The following is a 27,322-nucleotide window of genomic DNA, read 5'->3' on the forward strand; positions in this document are numbered from 1 at the left end:
GACAGAGGAAAGATCAGCGAAGCTCCTGCCAGGAGGAGAGTGGAGTCGAGTCGAGTAAGGGAAAGCGGGTGAGGGCCACTGGTTTACGTAAGGTGCCGTTTGGAAAGAACATTGCTGCTTACCTCGAGTGACTTGAGGCTCGAGTGAAGGAATGAGGAGAGGGGGGTTGTTAAGATTCCTGGCAGCTACTCCAGTGCAGAATGATGAGTGAGACTCCAGAGGCCACAGAGGGACGTGTAGAGATGGTATACATGTGTGGCGCGTACGATAAGCAAATCTAAAAGACGTGTAAACGGTGACCAGAGGGACTGGCGACGGTGGTCAGGCCGGGTTTATCCGTATCCGTGCACACGTCAAATAAACAAGCATCCCCTCATTCTTCCTACACCGCAACCACTCGACAAAGAATTCTTTTAATTAGTGAAAAAAATAAATATTCGTTTTATTCTTTTCTTAACTCAAATTCAACCTCAAAGCTAAAAAACTGTTAGAAGCACTGACACTGGAGACTCATTCCATCATCTAAACGACTTTTTCGACTGCTACAGACGAGCTGATTCCTAGTTCGAACGTATTAAGAGACTTTCTGACCAATCAGAAACGAGAATTCATCAAGGCTGTATTATTATTAAAGGAACGAAAGTTTTTAGGATTATCATCACTTCTGAGAACAGTGTGTGTGAGAGAAAGAGAGAGAGAAAGAGAGAGAGAGAACAAAAGAAAGAAAGAAATGTATGTTTAAAAAATAAAACAAATGTTTGTCAAAAGGTCCTCGTTTGAAGCATTTTCTGAATAGAAAATGTTCAATTTTTACATTTAGATTTTCACCTTATTATAAATAAATAGAGATGAGGATGGAGTGCAGAGGCAGAGGTCAGCAACAGAGCGGAAAGAAAAAAAAACGAAACAAAAAAAACCCCGGAGGCTGTGTTCTAATCACACAACAGTAATAACAGTAACAGAAAAAAAAACATGTTTTTCATGACCAGACAGACTAATCCCTCCACCCCTCCCTCCCTGCCTCCTTCCCTTCCTCTCTCTCTCTCTCCCTCCCTCTCTCTCTCTCTCTCTCTCCCTCCCTTGCTTGCTCAGATTACAGGCTATTGGTTATAGGTTATTTTCAGCACAGTTCCACGCAGAACTCCTGATCGTGCTCATCATGCTGAACGAGCCTTAAATAAATATTTTCTAATAAGGTTTTTTTATCACAATAGATGAAAGATGACAGGACACATCCCACGTTCTGTTTTCATTCTCAAAGTTTCATCCTCAGAGCATGTTTAAACATCTGACGCATCAATCATTAAGATTTAGGATGCAGAAGAGTTTTGCAGTAATTGGCAAAACTAGATGAGCGTGAAATGATGGCGAGGTCTCTCTCTCTCTCTCTCTCTCTCTCTCTCTCTCTCTCTCTCTCTCTCTCCCTCCCTTGCTTGCTCAGATTACAGGCTATTGGTTATAGGTTATTTTCAGCACAGTTCCACGCAGAACTCCTGATCGTGCTCATCATGCTGAACGAGCCTTAAATAAATATTTTCTAATAAGGTTTTTTTATCACAATAGATGAAAGATGACAGGACACATCCCACGTTCTGTTTTCATTCTCAAAGTTTCATCCTCAGAGCATGTTTAAACATCTGACGCATCAATCATTAAGATTTAGGATGCAGAAGAGTTTTGCAGTAATTGGCAAAACTAGATGAGCGTGAAATGATGGCGAGGTCTCTCTCTCTCTCTCTCTCTCTCTCTCCCTCTCTGGTGTAAATCTCCTTATTCCAAACCTTGTGCTAACAGGAGAAATTGGAGAAAGAAGACCATCGATTGGGAAAATATTTGCTCTGGGATTTAGTGGACACTCGTGCAGGAGACAGGAGCCACCTGTAATTAAGAGAAAGAGGGAAAAAGGGAAAGACAAGCAGCAGTCGTGGTGATGATTATACCCCACTCGGGGTGTTTGCGTTCGGAAACACGCCTCAGCTGTTACACATGCATACGCGATAATTATATGCTAATTAAATGCAAAATGGTTGAAAACGTAGCGCAATGACTCAACTGACTACGATACAAAAACAAATAAATAAATATATAAGTGTGATCATATACCAGGCCGCTGTGTTTCTGTAGTTTTGTGTGTATAGGAATGATCATGTATTTTTTCAGTTCCATTAAAAAAAATTAATACAGAGAAATCATTCACAAGTATTGTTTGTGGTTATTAGTATAACAGTGTATATGCAATAGAACTGATTAATAGGGTTAATTGGAACAGGTGTGTGTGTGTGTGTGTGTGCACGGCTGTTAAAGTAAAATACATAACACCGGTGTGCAGAGATGAAGCAAAGTCACAGTTTACTACTGAGAACCTTCCCGCAAAGTGTTTTATTCCACTCACAATGCAGCCAAGTGCCAAAGTGTACCATTACTTTTGATCTATTTTTGTTTACATTTAACATTGTACAAAGTCTTTTTATTAATTTGTACTTTTTCATGAGGGCAAGAAAACTGCTCTGAATTGAAGGCGTGCACACAGGTACCATACACACACACACACACACACACACACACACACACACACACACACACACACACACACACACACAATTCCAAGCACGTGTTAGTCTTCAGTCATCACTCGAAATTGAGTCACGACATTTCTAAACACACCTGAAAGCTCATGAGACATCCTGTCACAAACACACTCACTATCAGGAAATATATCAAAACAAATACAACCATACAAAGGTATCAAATACACACGCTTAACTCATCAGCATCTGATTGGACCTCATGAATGGAAGCATTAATTAAATGCTTCTATTTAATTACTCTGAGGGTCTGATCTGAGAACAGGAGAAAGACTGATTGTTTTCATTGAAATGAGTATAATGGCTCGATGTAATTGGAAACAATGAGTATAATGGCTCAATGTGATTGGACAAAATAAGTATAATGGCTCGATGTAATTGGACACGTATAATGGCTCGATGTAATTGGACACAATGAGTATAATGGCTCGATGTGATTGGACACAATGAGTATAATGGCTCGATGTAATTGGACACAATGAGTATAATGGCTCGATGTGATTGGACACAATGAGTATAATGGCTCGATGTAAATGGACACAATGAGTATAATGGCTCAATGTGATTGGACACTGAGTATAATGGTTTAATGTGATTGGACACAATGAGAATAATGGTTTAATGTGATTGGACACAATGAGTATAATGGCTCGATGTAATTGGACACAAGTATAATGGCTCGATGTAATTGGACACAATGAGTATAATGGCTCAACGTGATTGGACACTATGAGTATAATGGTTTGATGTGATTGGACACAATGAGTATAATGGCTTGATGTAATTGGACAAAATGACTACAATGGCTCGATGTAATTGGACAAAATAAGTATAATGGCTCGATGTAATTGGACACAATGAGTATAATGGCTTAATGTTATTGGACACTGAGTATAATGGTTTGATGTGATTGGACACAATGAGTATAATGGCTCGATGTGATTGGACAAAATGAGTATAATGGCCGATGTAATTGGACAAAATGAGTATAATGGCCGATGTAATTGGACAAGTATAATGGCTCGATGTGATTGGACACTAAGGGTTATGGCTCGATGTGATTGGACACTAAGGGTATTGGTTAAAAGTGATTGGACACGCTGAAAGTAGATAAGAGAGTGGAATAAAATGTTCCATGAGTGTTTCACCTTTATAAAGAAGATAATAAAAAGGATGTAAACAAAACAAAGGCGTCAATTTCCACATTCTTTGCAAAACTCGCTCACGGGAAAGAGACTATGAATACATAAACACACACTAAAACAACCTACACTCACTCACTCACTCTCACTCACACACACACTCTCACTCATTCACTCACACACACACACACACACTCACTCATTCACTCACACAGACACACACACAAACACATTCACACACACAAACACACATTCACTCACACACTTACTCACTCAATGACACAATCACTCTCTCTCTCTCTCTCTCTCTCACACACACACTGGCCTGAGGGAAAAACTCTTAATGTTCCTCTGGTTCCTCTGTGTCTAATAGCAAGGCCATTCTCTGTTTGTGCTGATCATAATAGGAAACACATACAATGCAAAAGAAGCACACAAGGATACTAATTACAGTATTTTACAAATGTTGGTATGTGTGTGTGTCTGCTTTTACCCTTCACATTAGTCTAAAATATTGCCCTTTTGTTTCTATCACACACTATTGTTTCTATCTAGATTTATGATCAAACTCTTGATATCACCCAAATGAGGATGGGTTCCCCTTTAGAGTCTGGTTCTTCTCAAGGTTTCTTCTTCATAACATCTAAGGGAGTTTTTCTTTACCAAAGTCGCCACGGCTGCTCATCAGGGATAAATGCACACCATTCACCTTGACTGGTGATTTCTGTAAAGCTGCTTTGAGACAATGTTTGTTGTGAAAAGCTCTATACAAATAAACTTGACTTGACTATCACAAATATTCTAACTACTAATTATGTACTTTTTAAACTAATTAATTAGAAATGTTTACATATATTTAACATTTTGGATTTTGAAAAAGAATAATAAAATAAGAATAATAAAAAGGATTCTATTTAAAGTTCATTACTTTACAACAGGAACACTTATTCATATATAATACATAAATGAACAATAAGGAACTTTACAAGGAATTCGAAATAACATGGTAGCCGACGAATCGTAGTTTACTCACGCCCACACCTATAATAACGTTTAAGTCGTGTGTTGTGAGCAGAAATGTGGACATGAACACTGAGACACATATTTAGTATGGGGTGTACTTACTTCTGCACAACACTGCGAGATCCTTCCTTAAACAGAAGCAGCAGCGATGCTCATAAAGCTCTAAGTCCTCATTATTACACTTCTCTGAGCTGGCATTTACAAAATGTCAACATTTTATCCTGCACCTCACATTTCCTCTTGTCCAAGAAGAGGAAAAAAAATCTATACTGGGTGTTATTAAAATAAACGTGTTCACGTACAAATCCTTATCACACACACACTCAGCCATGTGTGTGTAAGAGAGAGAGAGAGAGAGAGAGAGAGAGAGGGGAAGAGAGAGAGAGGAAGAGAAAAGCACCCAGAAAGAAAGTGATAGAAACAAAAGAAAAGAAAGAAAATTGACACAGAAATAAAATAAATAATGAACAAATCTTTGATCATGTGATCCAGACTAAAGCCAGACTAACTCTAACACAGCGCTCACTCACGCACCTGTCCTTCAGAAAGTCGACAACGTGTGTGAAGTCATCACAGCAGTACTCTCTCTTCATGTCCATCAACACACTGTCAGACGCTGACTGGACAGGGACGTGCAGGAAGGCGTACACTCGCGGGTGACTCAGGATCTTTGCCATTTCCTGTTAAGAGGGAAGTATGGAGGGAGAGAAGACAAAGAAGGGAAGAAAGAGAAGAAGAAACTTTAAAGGCCTTTACAAACTAAAGTTTATATACAAGACCTAAACGACACCTGCTCAACTTTACTATCACTCACTTAAACACTTTCATACACGCACAGTCCAGGAGAGACTGATGTTTTAGTGGGCACAGGCTCAGTGTGACGAATTCCTCTCTACAACTCGAAAGAAAGGTTAGAGAGGGACAGACAGTGTGAGAAGGACAGAGAGAGAAAGGCAGAGAGAGACAAGCAAAAAGGGATGGGTAGAGGGACAGACAGAGTGTGAAGGACAGAGAGAGAAGGGCAGAAAAGGGATCGGCAGAGAGGGACAGAGAGGGAAGGCCAGAGAGGAAAGGACAGACAGAGAGGGACAGAGCGAGACATGGACAAAAAAGGACAGAGTGAGAGATAGAGAGGAAAGGACAGAGGGATGAAAGACAGAAGAAAAAAAGGACAAAGAAAGGAGGACAGAAAGGAAAGGACAGAGAAGGAAAGAGAGAGAGAGAGAGAGAGAGAGAAGGGCAGAGAGGGAAAGACAGAGGCACAGACATCAAGGGAAAAAGGATAAAACAGAGGGACAGACAGTTGTGGTGCTTCTTTCCACTCTGGTCCATAATCAGACATACTCATCCTCTCAGTGAGAAGACGACACACACAAACACACAGAACCAGCCGTTGTGTTTTCATGCGTGTTTTTTTCTAGAGGAATCTGCGATGGCGTTCCGTCTCCACCATCACGGCCCATTGTGAGTGTCTCGGCCCAGCCGCAGCGGGATGCCACAATTTAAGGGATTAATTAGTGTGAAGAATGGTGTCTGATTGGCAGTGCAGATAAATCAGACCTGTGTGAGGAAGCGGTGGTGGCACGTAGCAGAGGATTATCGGAGATCAGGACTCGCACTGCATGGTAATGGAGCGAGGTGAAAGACAGAGAATGCATGGGGCGTTGACCAAGACACCTCCTGATGGATTAAACCACCGAGGAAAGGGGACGGAGACAAAGAACCCGAACCAGTAAACAAAACCGGAAAATTTCTGTCTCTCTCTCTCTCTCTCTCTCTCTCAGACTCACCTATGTGTAAAGCAGGCACAGCTGTGGGAGCGGAAAGCTGCACTGGAATCGTCAGACGCTCACCTGTCCCAGGTAAATTCCCGGGTGGAATCTAACATTCCCACCACTTCAACTCCATGTGTTTCTTTGCCCAGGACCAGCACACCTAGAACGCGTCCCGCCCAGATATCGTTCTCTCCGGCACCGGGGCACCATGGACTCTGGATACAGAGGCAGTGGAAGACGCGAGCCAAGCCCCGGTCGAGAACGTCTCCCCTCAACCACCACCGGCATTCGAGATCTCGACTCAGAACCGTTTCGACCATCTCGAATGTGATACAATGTTACGTGGAGACTCCATCGTCTGCCATGTTCGTGCTACCACAGCCAAAGGTAAGGTACACACACACACTGTTTTCCTGCTGCTTGTGCTATAGATGTCGCTGCGCAGGTACCTGCGATCCTGAACGAGAGCTTCGGAGCTGTTGTCAACATAGATACTATCCTCACTAGACATTAGACACTGTTGTCCCCATTCGATTAAGAAAGGTTAGAGAAAAAACAACCGCACCATGGTATAACAGTCGCCTGTAAGAAAAACTAAATTAGAGGTTTATACAGAGAGGCGCTAAGCTCTGCTAGAGCTGAGCACCTGAGCAAACTCATAAAAAAACAACCAAAGCAATCCCAGGTTTATTTTAAGTACAGTGGATAAATGAACAACAAATCAGATATCGGAAAAGAGTATTCCATCACCTTTTAGTTATGAGTACTTTATGAATTTCTTCACTGTAAAAATTCTAAGTATTAGAAACAATTGTGGAGGTTCAACCTCTGACAGCATTCCATTAACCAATCTCACCTAAAACTCCACAATTACAATGCATTGAAAGTATAGGACAGGGAGAGCTGTATGATCTTTTCACCAAAGCTAAATCAACAACATGTCTGTTAGATACCTGGTGAGCCTCTTCTGAATATTATTAACTCCTCACTATCTTTAGGTCACGTCCCTAAACCCCTCGAGTTGGCAGTTATTAAGCCCCTCAAATTTATTTGGACCCAAATAAACAATCAAATTACAGACCCATTTCAAATATTCCGTTTATGTCTAAGATTCTAGACAAGATTGTCTCTGCCCAGTTATGTTTCTTCTTACAAGAAAACAATATCTTTGAAGAGTTTCAGTCAGGTTGGGGCCCTATCATAGCATAGAAACTGCTCTCAACACTATAGATTCAACACTATAGATCATAACTTTCTCCTGGATCGCTTACAGAATTACATCAACATTCAGGGACAGGCATTAAACTGGTTTAAATCCTACCTGTCTGATCGTTACCATTTTGTAAATTTAAATGGAGAACTATCCAGGTTAATGCAAGTAAATTATGGGGTGCCACAAGGTTCAGTTCTAGGACCCCTGCTTTTCACAATATACATGCTTCCCTTGGGAAAATTATTAGAAAGCATGGGATTAGCTTCCACTGCTATGCTGATGATACCATCTATATATCTCATCAAAACCAGACGAAACATCTAAATTGGCTTGGTTAAGTGCGTCTGTTAAAAAAATGAAAAAACTGACAACTTTCTATTATTAAATTCTGATAGATTATGCTCAAAAACCAAAACACAGAAGCTCTGACAATTCAACTTGCAATTAGAAGGACGTACTGAAACTACTAGTTCAACAGTAAAAGACCTGGGAGTTATTTTAGACAGCAACTTGTATTTTAAAAATCATATCACCTTCAATACAAAAACAGCCTCATGAAGATTAGATAGACCTTTAAAGAAGTAGATGCCGACCCCAAATCATCTATGGATGTACCAGTGCCATTGGAATCCCACTTCATGTAGAGTTTGACATTGGACCTCTTTGAATGTTTAAAGGCTTTGGCATTGAGGAGTTGGTGTGGGATCTATGATGATCTCAAAAGAGTTATTTTATGAGTTGCTCAGTAGCTCCTGGTTCTATAGCATCAACTAACTGTGTAAGACTGCAGATAGGACATTACTCAATCACACATTCCACTACTCATGGTAGTTCTTACTTTCAGGTGTTTTGTATTGTTTTGATACCACCGAAATGAGGATGGGTTCCCCGTTTGAGTCTGGTTCACCTCAAGGTTTCTTCCTCATAACATCTAAGAGAGTTTTTCCCTGCCACAGTCGCCCCTGGATTAGTCATCAGGGATAAATGCACATAATTCACTTTAATTCTTCAGTTCTGTAAAGCTGCTTTGAGACAATGTTCATTGTAAAAAAGCGCTATAGAAATAAACTTGAACAAACACACACAACACACCTCTGCTACAAGTGGAACCAGGTTGTAGTATATTAAGTAGCTATGATAAAAACAGACAGAGAGAGAAAACAGAGACATGAAAAAAGAAACATACGTTCTCCTGAAAAATCATGTTCCAGCAAAACTGCTCAATATCCCTAAACGCTGTTTCATTTCCACTCATTAATCATTTCCTAACATCCGATCTGACGTCTGTGCAATGACGGGTGACAACACTAACCTGCTCATTAACAAAAGAAGTAATTACACTACTACTTTTTATCTGATCTCTGTCTTGTATTTAGGCCTAATAATCGTATCTCAATCACTGCCGCTAAACAAATATACTAGGCTGAAACAGTGCAACAGCTTGTTTACCTCAGCTTGAATAAGTTGGTGAGGGGAAAGTAATGAGGTTTGCATTCTCTAATGAATGTAGCCTATCATAACAGCTAGTGAGGAGATGAGATGCCGAGGTGAAGATGAGCAGATGAGGAGACGAGATAACAAGGTGAAGATATATTGAGGTAGCTAAGTGGAAAGATCATGAGACAGCAAGGTCAAATCGGTTGCAAAGCTGAGAGGTACTGGTGGAGGTGGAGATGTAATAGTGTAGTACTAAGGTAGAAGGGTAATGGGGTAGTGAGGTGGAAAGGTAACGAGGTAGCGAGGAGGAGAGGTACTGGGGAAGTGAGTAGAGAGATAATAGGTAGAGAGGTGGAGAGGTACTGGGGTAGTGAGGTGGAGAGCTACTGGGCTAGAGAGTTGAAGAGGTAATGGTGTAGTGAGGTGGAGAGCTACTGGGCTAGAGAGTTGAAGAGGTAATGGTGTAGTGAGGTGGAGAGGCATTGGGGTAGTGAGGTGGAGAGGTAATGGGGCAGTGAGGTGGAAAACTAATGGGTAGTAAGGTGAAAGGTAATGTTTTGAGGTGGAAAGGAAATAAACTGGTGAAGTGGAAAGTTAATGAGGTAGAGCAGAAAAGATGTAGAGAGGTAATAGGGTATTAAGGTAGAGAAGTAATGATGTAAGGTGAAGAGGTCATGAGGTACAGAGTTAATGAAGCAGATAAGTAATCTGGCAGTGAGGTGGGAGATAATGATGTGAGCTGGAGAGGTAATGAGCCAGAGAAGTAATGGGGAGAGTTAGATAGGTAGTGGGGTAGAGAGGTAGAGAGGTAATGGGGTAGAAAGGTAATGGGGTAAAGGGGTAGAGAGGTAGAAAGGTAATATGTTAGAGAGGTAGAGAGGTAATGGGGTAGAGAGGTAGAAAGGTAATATGTTAGGGAGGTAGAGAGGTAATGGGATAGAGAGGTAATGGGGTGGAGAGGTAGAGAGGTAATGGGGTAAAGAGGTAATGGGGTAGAGAGGTAGAGAGGTAATGGGGTAAAGAGGTTATGGGGTAGAGAGGACATTTTAGGAAATTGATAGCACAGCTATAAGAGTTAGCTGTAAGTTTATTTAATCTGTTCTTGGACGTGAACTCTGACAATTGATGATGTATGTGAATGTTTCTATGATTTTGTAAGTAAATGCCCTATTTCTCATTGAACACACTTCATTTACAGACAGATCAGACGTGAGCATAGACAGCATGTCCCCGGAGAGACGTTAAAATGGAAATGGCCCGAGATCGGGATGAGTTCCAAATTACGGCGGCGGCGTTGGCATCCCCGGGGCTAACAGCGCTAATCGAGTGAACCATAAAAAGGCCTCTGAAAAAAACTGTCCACGGACAAGAGACAGCAGATCAGACGGTCAAACACTAATTAGGACAAATGTTCTGTTTCAGACCCGTCCTTGTGGAGACGGAAACTAAACGGACTGCAAGGAGAAAAAAATAACTAGAATAAAATAAAATGAACAGTGAAACTGTGGAACTAAAACACGCAACAGTTCTTATTTCACGCCTTTAATGAACGTGACAGAAAGAAGTCAAGTAAATCTGCTCTGGCTCGTTATCATGTGACTTCATTCATCATCATATTATTACTGTTCTTTTTTAGCCGTGCTCACATAGGTTTCATATCGTCTTCAGTCACATATGCAACGATGTTTATGACCTATACACTGACCCAAACTGTATCAGTAATCAGTGTCTGACTCTCAGTTTGACTTAGACACCAAAACCTGACATGCAGTTTGACTCAGTTTATGACTCACAACTGGACACCGACATTGTCTGACTCGCAACTTGACTTAAAAGACTCGCATTAGCCATTAACACCTCTTTTAATTACAGTGCATGTCATACGTTTGAAAACGCTTAATCTCATAAGAATTTTGAGAGACCTGCATGTTTCCTTTTGTTTACATTCAACAGACTATGCAATTTAACGCTATTCCTTTCATCAAAATCTCACCTCAGGCAATAACAGTCGGTTTTGGTTGAAATACATGGAGAAAGGTCACGTTCCACTTTACAATTTTCTGTTAATACTTGGAGAACATGCTAATTCATGCTATAAATGTAGGTTAAATGGGAATCCCTATTAAACTGGTCTGGGATGAACTAAATCGTAATTCAGAAAGAAACACTCAACTAGCAAAGAACACCTTTAAGAGACATAGCAAAGTGTTTTGGCTAAAGGTTTGGAGAAACAAACTGTCTGGATGCCAAGAGTGTGTGAAACTGTTATTCATGCTAAGGGAGGATTTTTTTAATGAAAATAAAGTTTGCACATATATTTGTTTGGCCAAAGTGAATCTCCATAGCAATGAATTACAGTGTGTGTTGCATATAAACAAAAGGAAATTTTGACAGGTTCTGCATGATTTGACTCGATCTCCAAGATGTATGACTTATTACATGCATGAAGATTTTGCAATTCAAGAGTTCATGAGTCTGACAGCGACTTAAAAATTTGACTTGCAACATGACTGTGTTTTAAATGTGAACACCGACATATCAAATTCAACTCACAATTTGACTCAATTTCAGGTTCAGAAATGTATGACTCATAACTCGACTAGGGTTATCTCTCTTATTTTAAACTATGACTCAAGATTTGTCTCAGAAATGAAATATTTATGACTCACAACTTTCAAATTTATGGTATGAACTTGACATGCATCTGCATTCCAAAGTCACATCTATCTCGAATTTTAAAACGTGATTACATAGGTTGCACCTTGCACTGACTTCAAAGTTATATTTTTGAATGTGTTCATATTTTTTTTTCTTTGTCCCTGACTCGTAAATAGCCTGACTCAAATGCCAGATATGTACTAAATACTTATATTTACTGTATGATTTACTATATGAATTACCGCAATGTCCGGACTATTAAGCGCACCCAAATATAAGCCGCACACACTGAATTTTACAAAGATTTTAATTTTATACATAAATAAGCCGCACCTGTCTATAAGCTGAATTAAATGAACTTTACACAGGCATTAACGAAAGACAGTGACTGTTACACGGCTTGTATCTAAACAGTAGCCTACCAAGAAAGTCATTGTTCACTGTCTTCCTCCTTCCTTTCACTAAAATTTCTCTTGGGACTTTTTTTTGTGTCATTGTTGTGCGTTTAAAAATCACCATCGGTGAATCTTTTCTCCCGATGCAGCTCAGAACACAGGTGAAGTGTGTTTTTTCATGCCCGGTTGTTTTCAGCGTGACGAATGATTCGCATTTCCTGTTGCCAGTCCGAGTGAGCGGCAGGTCAAACGTCAGAGGAACCTCATCCATATTTATGATGTGGTGTGGCCCGATTCAGTGGGAGCGCATCTGATTTAACATAGTTTCATTGGTTTGGAAAATATTGCTACTATAAAAAAAATACGGTACTATAAAAAGCTGTCAATCGATTAAAATATTTAATAATCGCACGATTACCGCCAGTTAACTCTTGATTAATCGCAACAAAATCGCACATTTTTATATTTTCTAAATGTACCTTAAATGAATACTTTTCAAGTTGTTAATACTCTAATCAACATGGCCATGGACAAATATGGATGCTTTGTGCAAATGTATGTTTATAACTAGTGACACCATACTCAACATGGAGCATGAAGACAAAATATTGTTTTAATCTTTTTAAAGTAATTATGGTGTTAAATTACATAAATTATCAGGACATAACCGGTTTTAATTGCCGTTTGTGTGTCTTGGCAGATTTTGGTGCATGATTTGAGACTTACTGATTAAAAATAATTTTCCGGTGGAGTTAATTTTTTTTTATATCTGAGTAAAGACGTTGTGAATAAATGTGTTGCATTGCAGGTTTCAATTTCGCCCCTTTTAGATTTACTGATATTTTTAATAATTGTCATTAGTGCCGTTAATATTAATTATCGTTAGTGTGCTATTAACTTAAATTTTGACAGCCTATATACAGTATATATATATATATATATATATATATAAATATCATCTCTGAACAGTGAATATTTAAGAATATTCAAAAGTGTCCATGTTAATTATGTATCACTCATTATTAACCCCACCTATTGTAATTAGAATATATTTTATTATAAATTATTCACCACAGCATGTGGTACAGCCTTAAATAATAAACCAAGTTAAAGAATAAGGTTCTCAATCTAGAGCCCAACAGTGACTCATTGGTTGTCCTGGGATTTGAACTCACAGCCTTACAGTCACTAGTGCAGAACCTTCACCTCTGATCTAACACCTATTTACCTGTGCCTCATGAATAAAAGCAGCCTCGGTCAGAGAGAGAAGGAAAAAAAACAGCCGGTGAGGTCTCGGTTTTCTGCTTCTCGTCTCCTCGGTTCTTCTCCAGTGGCATCGAGCCTCTTTAGAGAACGTGAAGAGAGACTTAATGAGCGAAATCAGGAGCTGTCTGTACCCACCCAGTGGAACGTTTCATTAACCCTGACCTGTGTTTCCGTCCCATTCAGCCTGCCTCTGACTTCACTGAAGTTCTCTTCACCCAAAAAGACTACTAGATATAGGAGTTCAGGTGATTAGTGCTCACGAGACACCAACTTCACACTAATATGCACAAGAACGCCAAAGGAATAAGTAATACCACAACAACTAAAGAGCCTCGGAGGTTCTACGTAGACCCTACAACCGTTGGCTTCCATTAACACAAGGCACTATGATGATAAAAGAACTGTGGGAACCTCAGAAACCATAAGGCTTCACCATTTTCAAGAACCTGCTGCTACAGAACCCGAAGTGTATACTATTCCTTTAAAGGGAACACAAAAGTTGTAAATTAAAAATTGTTTTCTCTTTCATTTAGGGCTCCATGTAGACAATTTTGAACAACATATGAGGAACCATTTCTTTTTCTATGTGGTTCCTCAAACATTACATAAAATACCAAATAAAATGTTTACCTCTTAAAGAGTTTCTTGGTTGTCCTGCTGGAGGAACCCTTTCTATAAGAGTTTCTCAATCATAAGTTCCATAAGGAATTCCTGGCATCTTCTAGCTATTAAAAAAAATACACTTTTTCCCTGTGGTGCTTCATTGGTTCTTCCAAAAAAAAAAAAAGAAGAAAAAATTCAACCTAAAACCCTTTCTGAAGCCAAACCAATTCCCCGAAGGACTCGACAGACAACCTTTAAAGGTTCGCTCCACAGGGAAATCCACTCCCTCAGAGAAAACCCTGAATATCAGACGTTCATCATTTTCCTCCTCTCAAAGTGGCAAACGTTTTGCGTGTCACGTATCACCGTTCTGACTGCTGCTGCGATCTTCCACTTGGCTGATAATGAATGGATAGAACCGGCTCCAGAACGCTCCAAAACATTAATAAAGCAGGAAAGCATTAAAGTGGAACTGCTGAGCACATCAAAATAGCAAACTGGAGTGGAACGCTAAATTAGCGCCGGCGCACCAACAATCCCGGTTCTAATTAACATTTAATTGTTCATTCCCATCATTCAAGGAAAGAGGAAAGTCACGTTTTTATCGCTTTTTAATTCAGATGTAACCATGCAGAAATAGACTGCGCATGAGCAGGGTCTAAATTATAACCTCAATTAACCTCTGCAAATGAATCGTTCCTACACTGAAATCTGAAGAAAACAGAGAAATAAAAAGCTATTTACTTGTACCAGTGTTTTAATGGAGAACCCTAAAGAAGAGGGTTCACTCTTAGAAAGATAGGACTGTTAAACAAATCCAGAACTACTGAGGAACCTTTATGAGTCACTACAAACGGAATAAGGAAGGTATGTGTAGCAATGTAGTACAAAAGAAATCATGCTGGGTCTCTGCAAGACCTTCGTAGAAGCTCAGACTCACCTCCAGGTGCTCAAGGATGTAGGGTGGGTTGGTCATGCCCAGGCGGAGCATGCAGCCATCAGGGATCTCCTTCACCAGCTCCCATAGCAGTGTGGGGAGATCCGTACCGATGTCCCTCCCGTAAGCCCCCGTGTCCTCGCTCGTCAGCCAGATTTCACACACTCCCTCTAAAACCCAGAATAACACACACACACAATGAGCAAAATTCCACCGGTTGTGGTTAGAAAGAAGTTCTCAAGAAGGTCCCAATTTGGCAATACTTTGAAAATTTAAACACTTGCTTTAGGGATTTTTACGTACCCCTTAAGGCAACCCTTCACACCCCCACCTCAAACCACAAAGGCCTAAGTTCAAGAACACCTATGAGTTTTAGAAGGAACCTAGGACACAAAGGTTCACTTGGGAATCGGAACAAAAGGTTTTCACTGATCCCTTATTGTTGGACATGAGGGAAAGAATGAACCATTATTCTTATCTTGAACATTTTCAAATTCCTCTTGCATATAAAACGACAATAAAGTGTGTTCCCCTGTCAATGTGTTTCAAGCAGAGGTTAAGAATTATCAGGATGTCCAGAACCATTAATTCTCTATGTCTATTCAGAGGGTATATGTTTAGAAATTGGATAAACACTTTATATCACAATTTCCAAACACAACCACTTTAGAATACTGAGAACAATTAATTACCTACTAAAGCCTTGAGGAATGCTTGAAGAAATTTCTTAGGAAGACAGTACAACCATAGAACGTGTCAAAAGCTTATTTCTGGATTTTGTGCTTCCTAAAGAGGTCCCATGTTTGATGTGAAAAAAAAAACAAGAAAGCACTTGTAGGGTGCTACAGAGAACCTTTAAGGTGCATGTGCATGCTGCTAGACAACACAGCAGAGCACTACACTGATATAACCTTAAAGTCCAGGCTTTGAGGGTCGAACGCATCCAGATTATTACGGAACTTTTCACACTTTCATTTAAAGCACCTTGAGAACCGAGCGGCTCTGATGAGAACATTAACGACTCGGTGAAAGACGAATCGGCCGCATTTTTGTACGGAGAAAGAACTCCGTAATGACGGAAACTCGCATCGGACATTAGCATTCACCCGGAAAACGGTCACGTTATTTTTCCGGCTGCTTTAATGGACGGAGGATCATTAGACACACGTAAAAGAGTGTGTGTGTGTGTGGGTCATGCAGGCAAGAACAGAGTTCTACTCAGATCGGGTCCATTAGCAGAACATGAGGCTTTGTGTGTGCATTATTAATGTATAGTGATCGTATGGATCGTATACTTAATCTGGTATTCTCAGAAAACATGTCCAGCAGACAGGACACTCCTCGTCCTGATTCAGTTCTAGAACAGTACTAAAGAGCAGGTTCCATATGCAGAGCAGCTTCATAACATGTATAACAAAACATTTCTTTAGTTTTTGTTTACTAGTGCATTTCTAATTAATGGTCAGGAGATACATTAAAATAAACATTTTTAAAAATGCGATTAAAAAAAAAAAATCTAACTAAAGTAAATAAATAAATATATAATCAGCAAATATTACAGTTTTAAAAAATATGAAATATTACATTTTAACAAGAGCAGCAGAAAGAAACCCAGTGCTGCTGTTTAACGTCCGGTACAACGTGTACAATTCACCTGTATATGACTTCTCTGCTTATCTCAAACATCTTATAGGAACATACATTTCAAATGATTAAATATCGCACACACACACACACACACACACACACACACACACAGAGATCAACAGTAAATACTGTGTAAAACAAGTGCTCATGCAGGTACAAACATGGTGTATGTTTCCATTAAATGTGAAATAATCAGTGTTATCCTACCCCATACTTCACACACACACTCACACTCACACACACACTATGGGTGGATGTGAATTTTTCCACATAGAGAGAAAAAGAAATGGGGATTATTTGGAAAAGCCGTGTGTGTGCTTGCGTAGGAAACAGCTGCTTCTGCTCCAACACATACACACGTTTATAGGTACAACCCAAAAACACACTGAGGGTCACCTTAAAAAAAAAAAACCTGGAAAATCTCGTTAACTTCATAAACGTACACACAGGGTCACCACCATTACAACAGTTCACACACTTCCTGTTCAGAGAGAGAGACAAGGGAACGGGTGTACGTGTGGGCAGGTGTTTATAGGATGACATGATGGTCTTTTATGTCACAATCACAAAAGAAATCTGTACACAAACACACACACACAGTGTGTCTAATAAATCTACACACACATGCACTAAATTTGGATCTACAGTATAGTGATATCTGGGGTGTGTGTATATGTAAGTACATGATTGTTAAATGTATGTTTTTAAGTTTTCAATTATTTTTCTTTTGCTGTGGTACAATTCAGATCTTCGATTCCTACTGAAGTTCCTCGCTCGTCACAGTCGCTCCGTGTTTATGCTAATCACAGCATTTCAGGTCCAGTTCTGTCTCGGAGATCAGAGATAAGACAGATTTGAGAGATAATGTCCTGTAATCCTCTCTCTCCCGGCGTGAAATCCTCTCCGCAGATAAAAGACGACACGTGTGTGGTGACGCGAGCCGCTTGTTCACAGATAGAGCGATGTTGTGATGTTCCTCCGACTCTCTCGCAATAAGCTTCCCGCACCATCACCGAACAGAGCGTCTCGTCAGCTCTTTAGAGACAACAGAACTCATCAAGTTGCACTCAAAAAAAAAACCGAAGGCACTCACAACTCACCAAAAAAAAAACCTGAACAGAGTACAAAAAGGAAATCTCACTTTTTTGGTGCTTTCGCTTGTAGTATCTACAGGATACACCTTTGTATCACCAGCCTGGCATTACCCTTTCAATCCTCACAATCTTCACACATTTTTATTCATATTTATACCATATTTACGTTCAAACACACAGACAAAGCTCAAACTAGCGATGCAAAAAACAAAAATAGAATAAAAAAACGAAAAAAAAAAAATCATAATATCTGTAATAAAGAATGATGGTTCTGTAGACACTTTTCTTCGTTTGTGGAAAATAGCTTTTTATTTGCTCCAGAAAAATTCCTCAGCACCTAGCGGCCGAATGAAAATGGCTTTTGTCTAAAAAAAGTTTTAAATCAGAGGATCTTTTGAGGTTATGCAAGTGACTAGCAATGCAAACAGACAGCAAAATATTACAATTAATGAACAGGGTGGTTAAAGTTTTTACACAAAAAAAAAAAAGTTCTTACAACCTGAAGCAAAGTTCACATCTTAACGCTCAATAGGCACTCGGACGCGTCGATGTTCACCTTTTCTCTTTTTTTTGCTGTAAATAATAGAGTATGTCGGCTACAGAAGCTTACAGGCATTTTCTGCAATCGACTAGTTAAAGTGGATTCGGATTTAAAAAAAAAATGACCTTTACCAAATGGAGCTTAATGCTGCTGAAATCCGCACCGAGTCGGCGCTCAAATCCCAACGATGCCATTACAGCCATCTACCTGCTCCGGGAGAAGTCAGCGAGTTGCTGTGCGAGACGCTGCAAAATGCACTCCGCGTGTGACTTTTCACATTTACAACTGGGAAAGTGGTGGAAAGACAAAACACCAGTCTTTGAGATTTAATATCATGAATTAAGACAAATACACAGGGGTGCCAAGGCTATTGAACACAAATGAGGAAAGTAAAAAAACAAAAAGAAAAAAAAAAATACAATGCAGGTGGCTTGTGTAGTGGATTTGGAGTGTGTATGAAAACTGAACAAACCCAAGACAAAAAAAAATAAAAAATAAAATGCGTGTTTTGTCTCTGTTCGTCCAATTGCCACGACCAATCAGGAAGTTTTGCACTTCTATACAGAGGAGATACAGAGAAATCACTAATTAGAGGAGCCAAACACGGACTGATTTGTTGCAGACATTATATATTATATAAATCAAAGGAATGTAAGAGGTAAAGACAAACACGAACGGCACATGTGGGGAAACTAATATGTGCAGCCGCAGTCATTAAATACACCTACACATGTTAATCATTCCAGCTTCACATGCTGACAAGATATCGCAGTATTCTTGAGTATTCTATTCAGGGTGTAAAGGTTGACAGGTCAAAGAATATAAAATAATGTAACCGGAGTCAGCGGATACCACGACAGTGTGGAGACGATTAAATATTTCCACACACACACAGGTCTTGAACATTAGCACTTTTTTTGACCTCTCTGTGTTGGATTTAAATAAGTGATATGAGATGAGGAGGATTGCGAATATCTCGATCACACACGCTTCCGTATCCTCTGTTTTCTTTCTCTTATTCTCCTCTCTTCATGAAGAACTTCCGAGGAGAATGGGAACAGAATACAGGAGCTTCGAGGAAGCATGTTAACTCCGGTGTCTCCTTCTCTCGTCCCATTTGCCGCCACAAAAGGCCTCATTTCTGATTCTGTTCATCAGCGGAGGTGAGAAGTGAAAGTCCTGATGGGATTCTGTGCCTTTTCACAGCCACAGACGAAGATAATTGTCTGAAGACGTGGAATTTATTCTTTTATTTATTCATCTTTTTAAAAATTTTAATTAGCTGCACCTCTCTCTCTCTCTCTCTCTCTCTCTCTTTTTTCTATACCTACATTGTTCAAGAGGTAAGCAGGAAAAAAAAACTGCTGCCAAGTGCTAATCTGGACAATAGTCTATTAGCAAAGTTTCTTTTTTTTTTAATTGAAGACCCGTTCATTCACTCAAGTGGACTCAAATGGACTAAAATGGGCTAAAATGGGATGAATCCGATTCGGGATATCGAGACTGGATCTAAAGCAATACTAAAGACTGAGCTGCTAGCATAGAAAAGTTTCATCCGAGGGATTTGTTGAGAAGGAGTGCAGTTGGAATGAGCATGCCGACGTAACGAGCTAGCTTTCCAGTGTAACATTAGTCCACATGGTGCAGCAGATGTCAATAATCCCACAGCCTTCATTAAAACTGCGTCCGATCCCTGGCCTCTCGTCCCTCAGCACCCTGATCATTACATCTGCCCCCTTTTCACATTCCTACTAATGAATATCTAATAGCCTCAAACAAATGACTTCAGCTTTTCCAGGGACTTCTCTAAACGAATTTTTTAACACCTTGTGCTCCAAACAGATGTGGGGTGGAAAGAAAAACACAAAAAGTGTAATTGATTTTTAATTGAGTCTTCTGGAGATGGAACAATAGCATAAAATACAGCTTTAAGTGAATTTCATTCATTTTACGGTCATTGTCCAAAATCGTTCTACGATTTCAAAGCAAACACCAGATCACTCTCTCATAATTCAATTCATTCTGATTTGTATAGCGCTTTTACCAGTGGACATGGTCTCAACACGGCTTTACAAATGTAAAGAGGTGATAAAGAATGTATACGCTTGTTCCTTATAAGTGTAAATTTGTCTCTAATGAGTGAGCTGGTGGCGAAATCGGCAAGAAAAAAACTCCCAGAGACGGCACAGGGAAGAAACCTTGAGAGAAACCAGACTCAAGAGGGAACCCGTCCTCGTTTGGATGTCCATTCATTACAGTTCATCGTTGTTGAGCCCAGCAACTTGTGGTCCTGAGCCGCTGCTGACGGTAAGTACGGTCCAAATCCATTCTCGACGCTACTCTGTTAATCCATAAGTTTATTGATCCCCAAATCCTATTTACCGTAATTTCCGGACTATAAAGTGCACCCATATATAAGCCGCACCCACTGAATTTTACAAATATTTTTATTTTTAACATAAATAAGCCGCACCTGTCTATAAGCCATGTCTACACTAATGAACTTTACACAGGCTTTAACGAAAGACACGTTACACACGGTGTAATGGGTGAAATATGTTGCGCTTCCTTTAGGAGCAGAGCGGTATTTTGGGAATAGTGTGCCACTGCATTTTTCCGCTATTACTGCACGTGTGCAAGACCGAGGATTATGTCCTTATTATTTTCTGATGCTCATTTCTACGTTTCTTTGACTAACCCATAGCGCTGTTGCCAAGAAAAATAAAAAAGCACGAGTTTTGGAAACCTGTCTGTGCTTATACGATTTCTGTTGTAACTGGAGTTAGCGAGCTCTCCCATCACCCAGACTCAACGAGAAAGTCATTGTTCACTGTCTTCCTCCTTCCTTTCACAACTATTTCTCTCGGGAGTTTATCTTTTGGCATCGTCGTGCGTTTAAAAAAAAAAAGTATTTTCTCCCGATGCCATGCAGCTCAGAACACAGGTGAGGTGTGTTTTTTTGGTCTAATGTTATGTCGCTCAGTTTTTTGGCTTGAAGTTTGTGAAACTGTGAAAAACCCAGAAAAAATTCATAAATTAGCCGCTTCGTTGTTTAAGCCGTAGCGTTCAAAACGTAGGAGAAAAGTAGCGGCTTATAGTCCGAAAAATACGGTAATATATTTGTGAAATGTAAAGAACCGTGGGCCGAGAAAAACATGTCCCAATAGTCTTAATCATAATCGTATGCAAAACGTATGCATTATTGCACAAGGCTGGATTGAGAGCTAAAGCCTTGAAGTAACAGAATCTCATGAAAGAAGGAAAAAAAAAGTAGTGGGATCCGGTCTGGGATTCACTTTGCTGTGTCTATAAGCTGGAAAGTTAATATCCTCGTCTGAGTTCACAAATTCTTAACTGTCCTCAGTAATCCTGTGGCAGACATTGCGTCGGCCTCGGAGTGAATTCCTGACATTGTTAATGTGACTCGGGCTTTAAAACACTCGTTGGTATACAATATTCTGGAAGGATGGCCATCGGTTCTCCTTTGTTTTGAGGAGGACCATGTACACTGGCTCGGGGAAGTACTTAAACACCGTCTTGGTAATAATGAAGCTCAGCAATAATTACACGGGGATTTCCGATGGGTTTCCTCAGCCGCAGCCTTTATGTGAGCAGTCAAGAGGAATTTGTTTCACTAAGTGTAAGGTTTCTTTCAAAACGTGTACAGTCAAAAATATTATTCCTTCATATTTCTTTCTTTCTCTCTCTTTTTTATATACTCCTGTACTGTTATATATGTTTGTCCTATGTATACAATATTTGAACTTAATTTGAGTTTTTTCCTGTAATATCTGAAAATTTCCACAGGGTATTTATTAACCTCACGGCTCAGATATGACACACAGGAGAGCGTTTATAAATCAATATGGAAGTCTCTCTCTCTCTCTGATGTGATGTGTTGGCTCAGATCGCTTCCACAAGTGTGTTAAAAGGCTTTAGGAAGTGAATAGTGTAGTTAGTCTGAACTCCGTGTCCCTGATGGAAAGTGCACCTTGACGCTAATTAGTCTCGAAATGGTGAGATTTTAATTGCCGCCACACTCGACTGCACACACTGCTAAAAAAAAAAAAAAAACTTTTTACTTCACGCTTCACATATTATTCAACAAGTTACATCACTCAACTCACATTTCAGTATTTGACGTGTATATTATGATCAAATGCACAGGGAACAAATTATCATCAAGATTTCTTTCTTTCGTTGTTTGGCAGGGGGTTATGTTTGGGTTGTTATGTGCAGGTTATGAAGGGATTTCTGCGCTTGGTTTGCTACATTCTTGGTGTTACGCTCAGTTTACTAGGTTCTGCTTCTTAGCCAAAGGGTTGCTATGCATGTTCAGTTACGCTCAGCGTGCTGCGCAGTGATTACACTCAGATTGATGCTCTGCTGGTGGTACAATCAGGGGGTGAGCTACGGGTCTGATCAAAGTGTTATGCTCAGCTAGCAATGATTGGGGTGTTATGCTGAGGTTGCTATAGTACTTTCTGGGGGTTATAGTTGAGATGTTATACTGAGGTAGCTACTCTTATGGTGTTAAGCTCAGGTAGCTACAACAGAGTTGTTACGATTAAAGTGTTACATTTAGGCAGCTATGATTAGACTCTGCTGATATAATTATCAGGGTGTAACACAGGGTTGTTACTCTGCTGGTATAATTATCAGGGTGTAACACAGGGTTGTTACTCTGCTGATGTTATGATCAGGGTGTAACACAGGGTTGTTACTCTGCTGGTGTAATGATCAGGGTGTGACACAGGGTTGTTACTCTGCTGGTGTTATGATCAGGGTGTGACACAGGGTTGTTACTCTGCTGGTGTTATGATCAGGGTGTAACACAGGGTTGTTACTCTGCTGGTATAATGATCAGGGTGTAACACAGGGTTGATACTCTGCTGGTGTAATGATCAGGGTGTAACACAGGGTTGCTACTCTGCTAGTGTAATGATCAGGGTGTAACACAGGGTTGTTACTCTGCTAGTGTTATGATCAGGGTGTAACACAGGGTTGTTACCTGCTGGTGTAATGTTCAGTGTGTAACACAGGGTTGCTACTCTGCTGGTGTAATGATCAGGGTATAACACAGGGTTGTTACTCTGCTAGTGTTATGATCAGGGTGTAACACAGGGTTGTTACTCTGCTGGTGTAATGTTCAGGGTGTAACACAGGTTGTTACTCTGCTGGTGTAATGATCAGGGTGTGACACAGGGTTGTTACTCTGCTGGTGTTATGATCAGGGTGTGACACAGGGTTGTTACTCTGCTGGTGTTATGATCAGGGTGTAACACAGGGTTGTTACTCTGCTGGTATAATGATCAGGTGTAACACAGGGTTGATACTCTGCTGGTGTAATGATCAGGGTGTAACACAGGGTTGCTACTCTGCTAGTGTAATGATCAGGGTGTAACACAGGGTTGTTACTCTGCTAGTGTTATGATCAGGGTGTAACACAGGGTTGTTACTCTGCTGGTGTAATGTTCAGTGTGTAACACAGGGTTGCTACTCTGCTGGTGTAATGATCAGGGTATAACACAGGGTTGTTACTCTGCTAGTGTTATGATCAGGGTGTAACACAGGGTTGTTACTCTGCTGGTGTAATGTTCAGGGTGTAACACAGGGTTGTTACTCTGCTGGTGTAATGTTCAGGGTGTAACACAGGGTTGTTACTCTGCTGGTGTTACGATCAGGGTGTAACACAGGGTTGTCACTCTGCTGGTGTTACGATCAGGGTGTAACACAGGGTTGTTACGATCAGGGTGTAACACAGGGTTGTTACTCTGCTGGTGTTACGATCAGGGTGTAACACAGGATTGTTACTCTGCTGGTGTTACGATCAGGGTGTAACACAGGGTTGTTACTCTGTTCGTGTTATGATCAGGGTGTTACACAGGGTTGTCACTCTGCTGGTGTTATGATCAGGGTGTTACACAGGGTTGTCACTCTGCTGGTGTTATGATCAGGGTGTAACACAGGGTTGTCACTCTGCTGGTGTTATGATCAGGGTGTAACACAGGGTTGTTACTCTGCTGGTGTTATGATCAGGGTGTGACACAGGGTTGTTACTCTGCTGGTGTTATGATTAGGGTATAACACGGGGTTGCTACTCTGCTGGTGTTATGATCATGGTGTTGCGCTCTGGTCGCAACAGGTGTAAGGATCAAGGCATAGCTACGTTTAGGTAGCTACGATTGGTGTGTTACCCTTTTATTCTCCTCCTTTTTTCCCCACAATTTACCTATAAAAATTACCCTACGGTTTAGTCAGAAAGAGAAGTAAAACACATGCAAGTGCTTAGAAGCTAATAGATAAATGAATTAATGAATGATGAAATTTCAGCCCAGGCTTGTATCTGTACTGTAACTGAACAAAGAACAAAGTTCAGCACTGTCTGAGACTATTTGTAGTTTGTGTAAGTCGGATGTGAGATGGAGATCAGCCTGGAGACAGCTGCAGGTTCCTGTCAGGCCATAATCCTCTGAGGTTTTACCCTTGCTGTGGGAGAAATAGGCTGCTCTGCTACATTATCGATCGCCTACTAGGAGCGTCGTCACTTTTTCTTGCCTGTAAGCTTCGAATATAAAGTGATGGAGTGGAAGAAATCAAGTAAAAGTTGCTGTTCCAGGACCTCCTGCGGCCTCGGTGGGCACCTACAGTAGCTCTTTCTCCACTTCTCAGACTCCCTGAAAGCTCAGGGAACATGGCCTGGTGGGAAGGTGATGTTTAAACATGACGGATCTCTGCTGATATTAAAGTTGGCAAATGGACTAAAAGCTGGAAGGACGGCTCCTGTAGTGCTAAGCGCTAAGCTAATGCCTGGAGTAAAACCAAAAAAAGCACAAACACGAGCTCATGCTGCTTATTTCCACTGGACCCCGACAGCATGACATTTTTATTCCGTTTACACTACACTAATAATTTCAGTAATAATAATTCCGAATGCAGAAAAGAGTTGACTGAATTAAAAAAAAAGATTTCTGAAGGGGAAAAAATCACTAATCTGAATATCCAGCTTTTATTAGACATTTAACCAAAATATTATTTTTTTAAAGGATAAACATTGATAAATAATAAAAATGTGTTTTTTTTCTCTCTTTTTTTTCTCTGAATTTTTCACTTTTCTCTATGACTCTTTCTCTCTGTATGGTTCTGTATTGGAGATTTTAACATTTAAATATAAAACAGGATGTAGATTAGGATGAAGGCGAAGTTTGGTAAAGGCGGAGCTTGTTTTTAATCTCGCAGCTCTAATAATAATCTTCTGACAATGAACAAGTAATTCATTACTTTCATGCTCCTCCTTTCTCTCTATCCATCTCTCCCCATCTCACTCCTCCTCTTTATTGCTCTCTCTCCATCTCACTCCCCCTCTTTATCTCTTTCTCCATCTCACTCGTCCTCTTTATCGCTCTCTCTCCATCTCTCCCCATCTTACTCCCCTCTTTATCTCTCTCCATCTCACTCCCCTCTTTATCTCTCTCAATCTCACTCCTCCTCTTTATCATTCTCTCTCCATCTCTCCCCATCTCACTCTTCCTCTTTATATCTCTCTCCATCTCACCCCCTCTTTATCTCTTTCTCCATCTCACTCCTCCTCTTTATCGCTCTCTCCACTTCTCCCCATCTCACTCCTCCTCTTATATCTCTCTCCATCTCACCCCCTCTTTATCTCTCTCCATCTCACTCCTCCTCTTTATCATTCTCTCTCCATCTCTCCCCATCTCACTCCTCCTCTTTATATCTCTCCATCTCACCCCCTCTTTATATCTCTCCATCTCACCCCCTCTTTATCTCTCTCCATCTCACTCCTCCTCTTTATCATTCTCTCTCCATCTCTCCCCATCTCACTCCTCCTCTTTATATCTCTCTCCATCTCACCCCCTCTTTATGTCTCTCCATCTCTCCCACCTCACTGCTCCTCTTTATCTCTCTCCATCTCACTCCTCTTCTTTATCTCTCTTCTCCATCTCTCCCACCTCACTGCTCCTCTTTATCTCTCTCCATCTCTCCCACCTCACTGCTCCTCTTTCTCTCCATCTCACTCCCCTCTTTATCTCTCTCCATCTCTCCCCATCTCACTCCTCCTTTTCTCTTTCCATCTCTCCCATCACACCTCCTCTTTATCTCTCTCCATCTCTCCCCATCTCACGCCTCCTCTTTATTTCCCTCTCAATCTCTCTCCATCACACTCCTCTCTTTATCTCTCTCCATCTCTCCCCATCTCACTTCTCTTTATCTCTCTTTCCATCTCTCCCATCACACTCCTCCTCTTTCTCTCTCCATCTCAGTTCTCCTCTTTATCTCTCTCGCTATCTTTCCCCATCACACTCTTCCTCTTTATCTCTCCCACCTCACTCCTCCTCTTTATCATTCTCTCCATCTCACCCCTCCTCTTTATCTCACTCGCCATCTCTCCCATCACACTCCTCTCTCTCGCCCCACCTCACTCCTCCTCTTTATCTCTCTCTCATCTCACTCCTCCTCTTTATCTCTCACGCCATCTCTCCCATCACACCTCCTCTTTATCTCTCTCGCCATCTCTCCCATCACACTCCTCCTCTTTCTCTCTCTCCATCTCCCCATCTCACTCCTCTTCTTTCTCTCCATCTCTCCCCATCTCACTCCTCCTCTTTATCTCTCCATCTCTCCCCATCTCACTCCTCCTTTTCTCTTTCCATCTCTCCCCATCTCACTCCTCCTCTTTATCTCTCTCTCCATCTCTCCCCATCTCACTCCTCCTTTTCTCTCTCCATCTCTCCCCATCTCACTCCTCCTCTTTATCTCTCTCTCTCTCTCTCTCTCCACCTCACTCCTCTTTATCTCTCTCTCTCCATCTTATTCCTCCTCTTTATCTCTCGCCATCTCTCCCACCTCACTCCTCCTCTTTCTCTCTCTCCATCTCACTCCTCCTCTTTATCCCCTCCCCATCTCACACCTCCTCTTTATCTCTCCCCATCTCTTACTCCTCCTCATCTCTCACTCCTCCTCTTCATCTGTTAATCTTTCTTTCTC

The 27,322-nt window shown here is 40.7% G+C and overlaps 1 protein-coding gene across 1 annotated transcript in view; it reads right to left on the reverse strand.

The window, feature by feature from the left end:
- Positions 1-27,322, reverse strand: part of cdkal1 (CDK5 regulatory subunit associated protein 1-like 1) — a 217,455-nt gene that overhangs the window by 73,729 nt on the left and 116,404 nt on the right. The window contains exons 9-10 of the mRNA XM_046846802.1: positions 15,038-15,204; positions 5,285-5,430 (exon numbers count right to left, since the gene is read on the reverse strand). Of these exons, the coding sequence (XP_046702758.1) occupies positions 5,285-5,430; positions 15,038-15,204 (313 nt within the window). The remainder of the gene's footprint in view (positions 1-5,284; positions 5,431-15,037; positions 15,205-27,322) is intronic.

This window comes from Silurus meridionalis, chromosome 4, assembly GCF_014805685.1.
Source record: "Silurus meridionalis isolate SWU-2019-XX chromosome 4, ASM1480568v1, whole genome shotgun sequence".
Lineage (NCBI taxonomy): Eukaryota > Metazoa > Chordata > Actinopteri > Siluriformes > Siluridae > Silurus > Silurus meridionalis.